The sequence below is a fragment of the Populus trichocarpa genome, chromosome 10 (genome assembly GCF_000002775.5).
Source record: "Populus trichocarpa isolate Nisqually-1 chromosome 10, P.trichocarpa_v4.1, whole genome shotgun sequence".
NCBI classification, from domain to species: Eukaryota; Viridiplantae; Streptophyta; class Magnoliopsida; order Malpighiales; family Salicaceae; genus Populus; species Populus trichocarpa.
The window spans coordinates 7,201,155-7,210,989 of NC_037294.2; the positions used below are offsets into that span (position 1 = coordinate 7,201,155).

Genomic DNA, 9,835 nt, shown 5'->3' on the forward strand with positions numbered 1-9,835 from the left:
AAAACAAGTGTATTTTTCAATGGTGTTAGTGACAAAAACTAGCTATAAAAAGATATGACATGATAAAAAAGATAATATTAAAATAAAAAATAGCAGAGACACCAAAAAAACATTAAGAATAATGTTTCATATTAATCAATTAAAAAACATTAGCAAGTGAAAGAATATTGCATATGATTATTAACTTAAAAAAAAATTGATAAATGAGTGACAACGAGTGAATATTATTGAAACAATATTTATAGAGAAACAAGATTTGGAAGCTAGGAAATGAGCAGAGACTAATTTTTGTTTTAATTTTTATAGTTGAAGTTGTGGTAGGTACAATCCAATTATGCACAAAACTCAACCACAAAAAATTAATTTATTTTTTTTTATAATTTTTTTAGTGGATATCACACCCACCCTCAGCTCCACCTCTCGTACAAACACACACTAATTTAAAATTCGGCCGGCTACAGTTTCACATTGCCAAATATTTATTGAAAGACGTGTACAGCTCAGACAGAAATAGACGGGGAAATTGTGAAATCCAGATCCCACAGCTCGAAAGTTCCCTTGACAAAGTCGTAGTGTGCACCCTTCAGCGACACGGCGTCGTTCACCACGGCGTCTCTCACAAATGGATATGTCAGCAGGTTCCCCAGCGACACATTAACAGCCTCCTGCACTAGGCCACAGAGAACTATATATTAGAACAATCGTAAATTCAAGGGGACCAATGACTTGTTCTTAAGAATTAATATGGTTTCTCCCAAAAAAACAACAGTGGTATTTATTTTCTTTTCGGAGAATAAATATATTTAAATCTAAGATGAACTTCCAGAGATTAAATACTGTAGATGCTCTGACTTGCCTTCTCGCAGTTGTGGCATTGCTCTTCGAAAGTTAAACTGCCGGCTTTTTTCGCCACCGTGGACTTGGCTGCTGAGCAGATCTTCACCCAATTTTCTATGAAGTCACTACATACACAAACCAGAGCAAAAGAGAAAGAATAATCAGAATAATATGTCCTATATATATATATATATATATATATATATATATATATATATATACATGTGTGTGCAGACAAGGTAGACTATTACAATCTCGGAATACTAAATTAATTCCATAGTTTTGTCTATAATTCAGCAGCACCCATATTTTCTTCCTCGAAAATGTCGGAACATAAGAGAGAAAAAGACTACACTAAAGTGGGTCTTTTTAAATAAAGCGAAAACCGAGGGTACTTTTTAATAAAGCGAAAATTAAAGGTCCTCTGTAGTAAAGCGAAACGCACAGGTGATGGGCAAAAGGAAAAGAAAAGCTCTGTGCAGGAACATGCCAAATAACCAACTTTTTGTTTTTTTGTTTTTGCCCCTGATAGCTTCTTTGTTAAGAATACACTGATTTTCAATTTTCCAATCATTAAAAACTTAACATTATTGCAATAGTATCATATGGGATCGCCTAATTAACTATCCCAAGATGTTGGAAATGCTTAAATTATGCTCTACATGTTAATTTTCTTTGACTGGGGCTTTATTTAAACAATTCAACTTGTATATATGGACCGAAGTACTTGTATATATTAATGCCGATGGAAATTAAATATACATAATGATCAAATGGTTACCAGGCAGGCCCAACATGTAAGGAATCAGACGAGGAACTTATATATTAATGCCGATGGAAATTAAATATACATAATCAACAAGTGGTTACCTAGCAGTGGACCCATCATCTGGGATGGACATGAGCCCCTTTATACCACCACAACAGCTGTGACCAATGACTACAATGTTCTCCACCTAAGCTCCCGAAAGAAAACACAGTGAGAAAAGGTGAAATAATGTAAACAAGTGTAACTCTACCCGTCCCAGGTTCATGTTTCATGTGCAGGCAACCCATCTGTAATAAGCTCGTCAAAAGGGGTAAGCGTTGTTTATCAAAAAAACCTTTGTAAGTTCTTTTTTTCTTTCAAATCCTCGATCGAAACTCTTTGGACGGTGCGTGTAATATCGCAAATTCGACCAGTCCCATATTAACCCGCCGACAGTATAACGATAATGTAATATAATAATGGCAGTGATAGAAAGCAAGGAGAGTAGTATCGACCTTCAAATGCAACACTGCGTATTCAATGGCTGCCCCCACACCTGAATATTTTGTCTGCAGAAGAAAACCAAGTCAAACAAAAGTGTAAAAAGGATAATCCACAAATAATTGACGGAAACAACTGTACTCTTTTTTTTTTTTTTTTATCATCATCGAAAGACACAATTATACTTTCGAAACGTTAGATTCGTATTGCTGATCTCACCGCCTTATCGTGGCCAAAATACCACTCAATTATATAGATAGAAGCTTATTTTAGAATTTCCAATTTACTAACCCATCTGCCCATGTTCCTCTCTATTTTATTTTTTATTTTAAATTGAGATTTCTTCTCATTTTAGGACCCATTGGGTCTATAAATAAATAGACCCACCATGAAAAGTCTTCCTTCTATCCAAAATTAAAGGAGGAAAAGGAGTTGTAATCAGGAAAGGTGCATTTAACGCTAACCTTATCATAAGGTGGGACCATGTTGGCGATGTTTCGGATCATGAAGGCCTCCCCTGGTTGGAAATTGAGGATATGGGAAGGGCAGACCCGAGAATCAGAGCAAGCAAACACCATAAACTGCATTTAATTTAACAGGAGTAGTTGAGTTAACTCAGCCCATGTCTCGCAATGATTAATCAGTTGAGAAAAATAATAAAATAAATTAAAACAAAAGAGCCATCATCATGCGATCAGTGCAAGGTTTCAATCCTACCCTACTCATTGATCTGGAATTTGAATAAGGTATCTTTGTTGGAGGATAATAAACGAAAACAAAAGAGTCATCATGATGCGAACAGTGCAAGGTTTTAATCCTACCCTACTCATTGATCAGGAATTTGAAGAAGTTATTTTGTTGTAGGATAATAATGGTTATTTTTTAAAATGTATTTTTTAAAAAAATTATTTTTGATATTATCACATCAAAATAATTTGAAAACATTAAAAAAAAATTAATTTTAAACCAGAAAATTAAAAAAATTAATTTTTTTAAAAAACACTTTTAAAACACAAAAACAAACAGAAACTACAGACAAATATATTGAAAAAACAGGCTCACAAGCCTTTTTGATATCACATTACAAACAGGACTAAGAAAATTTTATTTTTTTAATTTAAATTTATTTTTTAAATATTTTTATATTGTTTTGAAATGTTATATAAAAATATATTTTTTTAAAAATAAAAAATATTATTTTAATATACTTTTAAACAAAATTTTTTTTAAAAAAAATAAATATGAATACACTTCTAATACCCCCTACCACCATAATCCCTGCACAAGTCAAATTTGGCCTCCTGGGTTTCACCTCGCCTCCATCTATCTTTGGTTAGGTATGGCCAGTGGGATTCCCAAATTGCACACAATATTATTAACATTTTCCATTGATAGGACCATAGAAATTTATTTATTTCAAGAAATAAACACTAACCTTCGGGCTTTGGCCTTTAGCAAGGGCACCGTACAGGTCTGGATTCTTCCTGAAAAAGAAAAGAAAAGGAAACATATTCATGTGATGATGATTATTAGCCCAGCTGTGCCCTTACTGATTGCAATTTGCAATCACCTTTAGAAAGGTTATCAGTAATGTGTACGAAAACATTAATTTTTCAGGCCTGATTTCAGCCACGAGTACTTCAACGACGGCTGCTTATAAGCTTATCACCTGATAAGAGAACCGTAAATTTTGTTCTTGAAAGAAGATAAGGGGAGGGCAATAATCATCAATGATACAAGCACATGGAGAGGGCAGAAAGGTACTTTAGCAGCAGAATGGAAATGGAGTAGTAATAATAAAAAAAAAAAAAAAGAGTAATATTCGAAAAGGAAAAAGCTTAGAAGACGTACTCATATTTCTCTGTCCTGAATTGGACAAACCCGGTTTTTATACGCTCGACCGGGTCGAATCCTTTCGAACTGGCCGCCTCTAACTCGGCCGTTATCTGCTTGATCTTTGCGGCGGCGACGCTCCCGAGGTCAGCTTTCTCACTGTTGCGGAGGTCAGATCAAAAAGAAGAGAACAGTCAGTTAAGCCCCTTCGTGGCCTCTCCTTTCTGGGCCCCACGCACCTAGGATTTTTAATATAGTACTACTCTAATTAAGATTAAAATACGCGTCTAAGAAAGTCAAATATGGAGGATTATTAAGTGAGGAATGAAAATGACTGAAGATTTCATGAAAATAACTAGCGGTACTCTTCTGTGAGTAAATCTCAAGTTGCTTGTTTGGGGATTAATGGAGGAAATTCATGATCAGTAGGGTACCTGAGAAGCTTGCTCAGTCCTGCAATGGCATCCTCGTATGATTCGTTTGCCATGTCTTCTTCCTTCTGTTAATTCCAGTCAAACGAAATAGATGTTAGAGAAAGAGACCAGAAGATTTACTACGAGCACACACAACTCGATCAGATCCATAATGAAACACTGATCAGCTTGTGATTGTAAATATTCTAACAGGGTGAATTAATTATACCTAGTATGACATAACTACCAGTAACAGATCAATCCATATATATACGGTAATATTTCTGGGGACTCATGACATGCAGAAAGAAAGAGATCAAAAGCATCTATGATCAAAACACCATCACAGTCAAAACAACACATGGAGATTGAAGAGATGTTGTTAATCGTATGCCAGGCTGAACCAGCTTGTCAAAGAATGAATAGAGTGGAAAATTGAAACAGAAAAAAGAAGAAAAGAAGGAGAAGGAACAAAATCTGCAACAGTTTCTAATTTCACAAAATTATGAATCGGGATCGGTGCATATACTCAAAGAAGCATCTGCTACAGACCTTTTCTTTCTCTCTCTCTCTCTCTCAAGGATTCTTCCGCTGCTTTGTGTGTGAGAATGAGCCACCTAATCACTTCAGGTACTGTTAATCGTTCTACCTTCGCTAGTTGCTCCCCACACCCATATATACACACACACGGAGACTTCTCTTTTAAATTTTTCTCCACGTGTATATATTAGCACTTTTTTACGTGGTTTTTTTAATTTTTTTAAAAAGAAAAAAATATAAATTTTAATATATATATATAAACAAAACAAAACAAAGATAAATATTAAAAATAAATTCTTAATTTGTATTTTCTATTTTAAAAGTATAAAAATTCATTTCAAACCTCTATCAAGAATAGATTTATTTTTGTTTTTTTAATTAAATATGTTTTTATTTTTTATGTTTTTTCCTTATATGATGTGAAATTAACCAGGCATAATTTTAATTTTTTTAATTAATAAAAATATTCTAGTATATTGTTTTATAATCACATTATATTTTTATTAATAATAAATATATTCATGAAAAATAAAAAAGTTAAATTAACCAATGGAATATTGGAAAGATGAGAGAATGGAAAGGCGTTACAAATGGAAGATGCAGAGTTACAAGGATGACGTCATCACACCACACACAACACGGAACGCGTTATCTTAAGGGAACAAATCCAACCAGTTCTGTCTTCTCATAGTCTTCCAACAATTTTTGTCCTCTCTCATGGAATGTGAAGAGATAAGGAGGCGAGGGATCTTTGTGGCCGATAATTATCATGATGAGAAGTGAATTGATCAGACGGTTATTGACCTCGTGGATTAAGGATGCCGGCCGGAAATAGGTAGCCCAACGGTTTTGAATGACCGGCGGAAGTTACGGTAGGCAAGTCAACTAAATCTACGTCTGGTTGTTGACACGTGGTTCCAGCCACAAATGTGCATGCTGTCCCGCGTTGATTACTTTTAGAAGAGAAGGTAATTAACTCTTTTCGGGGACGGTTAAAGCAATCTCGATAAATCTATCTCAAAAAAAATATTATAATTATAATCTAGAATCCAAATCAATTATTTTTTATTAAAATAATATTAATTATTTTTTTATATTGACCAGGTTGGATTTGATTAAGTCAGCTGGGTCACAGATAAATAATTATGTTAATAACAGTGTTTTACAAAAAAGAAGAAATCAGAAAATTTAAAAATAAGAGTGAGAAAAAACAAAGAAGAAAATGAATTCATTTTGAGTAATATATTGTCGTGCAAAATTCAAATTTTAGTTTATAATGGTTGTCTGTGTTGAAATATCATGTGTGCATTGATGTTTAGATTTTAGTTTATTTTTTTAATAAACAAAAATTATGCAATAGATTAATTTCCATTAATTAGTGTTTAAGAGGCTCCGTTTGTTTGATGGAAAATAGTTTCCTTTTAGATGGTGAATTCCGGGAAATTGAGTTTCGAAAAAGTGAATTATTTTTCGATATTTGGTAGTGTAATGAAAAATAAGTTGGAAAACACTTTCCAGTGTTTGGTTATGTCATGGAAAATGAGTTAAAAAATAACTTATTAATGCTTAATTTTTTCAAGTTTATTAAAATAATGAGGAACAAATCTTACAAATTAAAAAGTTGAATGAGAATGAAATTAAAAAAAAATATAATTTCATAAATTATCTCAAATAAAATAAATAATAATCAAAATAATAGAGATCAAATCTAAAAAATAAAAAAATTGAAAGATGAAGAAATTAAAATAATAATAATAATTAACATTTCATAAATTATTTCAAATAAAATAAGTAACAATCAAAAGAATGAGGACCAAATTTGATAGATAAAAAATTTCAATTAAAAAATGATAAGAGAAAAGCAAATAACAATTATAAAAATGAGGACTAAAATTAATATAAAAATTAAATTCTAATGGATGAAATTGAAAAACAAATATTCAAAATAAAATATATATAGCAATTAAAAGTTTGAGGATGAAAGTTGATATAATCAGCAAATAATATGACATTTCTAAATTTTTACAACTTCCAGAAAGTGTTTTCCGCCCAAAATAAAAGAAAAACACTTTCCAAGAAACCAAGTTAAATTTTTCTTTGACCGGAAAGTGTTTTTCGTTGATCGAAAATTGTTTTTTGTTGACCAACTTTTCTAACAACAAACAAATATAAAAAAGTTTGAAAATTGATTTTTTAAAAATTATTTTTCAGGAAACAAACACAATCGAAAAACTAGTCAAGCATCTTTTTCTTGAAAAGAAGAAGAAGTTGTTTTCCTTATATATATATATATATATATATATATATATATATAATGAAGGCATTAATTCTTTTTATCTAATATATTTTAAAACGACAATGAACATTGAAGTCTTGAAAGAAAACATTCAAAGGTGCCCTCAAGCAACCGATAGATTTCAATTCTCGACGACCGGTCAACCAAGTCCTGCCTTAGAAATCCATCTTCTTTCATCATGTTTTGTGAGAGGTCTTCAGTTCAATCACCCTAATTGACCAGGATTTTTGTTTGACCAAAAATTCCTTCCCAGCGTGGGCAACTACGTATCCCACTATTAAAAAAAAATTATGCTTTTTAAAAAAAAAAAACTAAAAAAAAAAAAGAATTATGCTTATTGTCTTCTTCTTTTTTCGACAGTGACAAGTCTATTGTATAATGATTCATCTCATTTAATATTCCAATTAGTATATAGTTTTTGTTTTCAATTTTATTATTTTGTTGTTTATTTGTTGCAAAGTCCAGCTGATTTTAAATTGTACAAGGGTGTATAATTAAACCGCTATATTTTTTTACATTTTAACTTTAAATTAGAATCAAATAAAAATATTATTTAATTGATATTATTAATTTATTGAGTATTAGTTTATTGAGATTATAATTAATGTATAGTTTTCTCCCATTTCTAAACTAATTAATTCTTGTCAAGTGAGACGACTTGGGAATTAATTATCATAAAAGTCAACAAGATGAAAAAAAAAAAGGAAAAATACTTTGCCCAATTAAAAAAAAAGTCATAATGCAGAAATTTAATATTTTACCGACACCTGGCTTCTACAACAGAGGATGCACTTTCCAAATTTTCCAACCATGGTTTTTCTTCAGGTCCTCCTCTATTCCACCTGTGAAATTGAGCAAAGGGAAAATAAAATAATGATCAGCCCTGTAGAAGTGGTAATATGTGGACTCAGCAGGATGATAATAAACAAAAAGTAAAGAAAAGAAAGAAATTGGATGCACGACTGTTTCAAACTGGCAACTAGGCCACCGCCTTTGGTGACCCCATCGCCACTGACCTCACTCGCCATGTTTGATGAGTTTTTAAAGAAAAAATGGCCGATAAAATATATAGAAGTGAGTGTCAAATACAAATCAAGGCGAGGTTTACTGCGGTCCTTATCCATGGACGTGCGTGGATGGCATAAAGCTAGTTAGCTCCTTGTTTGATGGAATGGACAGCATGACTCTTACAAGGCTCCATTGGCCAAAACCCAGAAATACTAAATGCAGAAAACTTGCAGATGATTGTCGAAACCTTCAGTATAATATATATATAATCTCAGAATTCCTAGTGCATGCAACTCATGAAACCTAGATAAACAGAGGGAAATCAATGACCTGTAGTGGGAAAAGTGGCTGCAAAATGGGACTCCCTAATTTCCACCAAGACTTGCAGAAAGAATTTGAGGCAGAAGGATTCTTTGATGGAGCTTGAAGGTTAGCTTTCTTGCAAGTGAACGGGACCAGATAAGAGACAGAGATGGATGAGGAAGAACTGGATCAGTCATAGTCGGGACAGACTTTTTAAAAAACTGAGAGGCTGTAGACGAAAAAAAATGCTCCCCATAGGATAAAGAAAGTGAAGGGTGAGGTAACAAGAGCATGATCTATCCTATAGATGACGATTCCTTCATCTTTCGTTCTCAGGTCCCCAAAGCCACTATCCAACCAAAACTATTCGTACAAATAAATAAATAGATAGATAACAGCAGTCAAATGCAGATGCTGTTTAACTTAAATTTCAGTTGTTTTCTTGTTCGTAATCAATACTAAAAATTCACTCGAGAGATGAAATAAGTTCAATTAAACTCACCTGTTCTAAAAAACATAGATGGTTAATAGTTTATTGTCTGTGCTTTTATTGCAGGCTGGACCCAAATTCTTCTTAACAAAAAAAAATAATATATATATTGTCATAAAATTTTTGGTTGTGTAATTAAATTCAACGTGATAGGAAGTTAAAAAAAATTCTCACCTTACTTTATCATTAGCTTACATTTAAATTAAATTACATAAAAATTGTTTCCACATGATTATGATTAGATAGATCCATAAAAAAATAAAAGATCATGTCAACTTTGATCAGCCCACCAAATTAACTCGTGACCTGAATTATATATAAACTCCACTAGATCAAATTAATTGTTTTATATTAGATGATAAAAAAAATACAAAGCTAACTTACTATCAACTCAATACTAAATAATAAAATAATATAAAAAAACCCACATTAAATAATGAAAAAAATAAAAGATGAAAAAAGGGCAAAAAAAAGTACAAAAAGCCAATAAAAAAAGTCACGGGCTTGTTACAACAAATCTTAGGCGAATGAGTAAAAAAAAAACCCACATTAAATGATGAAATTAGAAGAAAAAAAACAGATAAAAAAATTGCTGAAAAACCCAAAGGACATACAAAAGGACCAAGATGAGCACACCTGAGTGGCTAACATGGTTGGGCTAGTTTTTATTTATTTATCATTTTTTATAAGAAGTGGAGGACCTGTGGTTCGTCTATTTTTTTTTTGAAAAAAACTCATAGTTGTTTGTCACCTCAAAGTTAATAATATGTGTCCTTGAGTCTTAAATCTGTGATTACACATAATGTTAATCATCAAGCTATGACATGAAGTTAAAAAAATCCACATTAAATGATAAAATTAAAAAA

The 9,835-nt window shown here is 32.0% G+C and overlaps 1 protein-coding gene across 3 annotated transcripts; it reads right to left on the reverse strand.

Moving 5' to 3' along the window:
• Nucleotides 1-204: 204 nt before the first annotated feature.
• LOC7460782 (carbonic anhydrase 2) lies at nucleotides 205-8,675 on the reverse strand. 3 transcript variants are annotated; one of them, XM_024610791.2, is made up of 10 exons: nucleotides 8,507-8,675; nucleotides 7,936-8,010; nucleotides 4,354-4,418; nucleotides 3,938-4,078; nucleotides 3,522-3,570; nucleotides 2,551-2,667; nucleotides 2,101-2,154; nucleotides 1,708-1,793; nucleotides 857-962; nucleotides 205-665 (listed from the first exon to the last, which is right to left on the reverse strand). In XM_024610791.2, the coding sequence occupies exons 2-10, from the start codon at nucleotides 7,978-7,980 to the stop codon at nucleotides 501-503; spliced, it is 828 nt and encodes a 275-aa protein (XP_024466559.1). In that variant the 5' UTR covers nucleotides 7,981-8,010; nucleotides 8,507-8,675; the 3' UTR covers nucleotides 205-500. The 3 variants fall into 3 exon arrangements, with proteins under 3 accessions (XP_024466559.1, XP_024466558.1, XP_002314617.1); XM_024610790.2 differs by having other exon boundaries at nucleotides 7,930-8,010; XM_002314581.4 differs by lacking the exons at nucleotides 7,936-8,010; nucleotides 8,507-8,675 and adding an exon at nucleotides 4,885-5,034.
• Between the last annotated feature and the right edge of the window lie 1,160 nt (nucleotides 8,676-9,835).

Excerpts from the sequence above, each read along its gene's own strand:
- LOC7460782 (XM_024610790.2), bottom strand. The coding sequence starts at position 7,980 with ATGGTTGGAAAATTTGGAAAGTGCATCCTCTGTTGTAGAAGCCAGGTG. Across the intron at positions 4,419-7,929 it reads GTTGTAGAAGCCAGGTGTCG|AAGGAAGAAGACATGGCAAA; the intron begins GTAAAATATTAA and ends TGGAATTAACAG. Across the intron at positions 963-1,707 it reads GATGATGGGTCCACTGCTAG|TGACTTCATAGAAAATTGGG; the intron begins GTAACCACTTGT and ends TTGTGTATGTAG.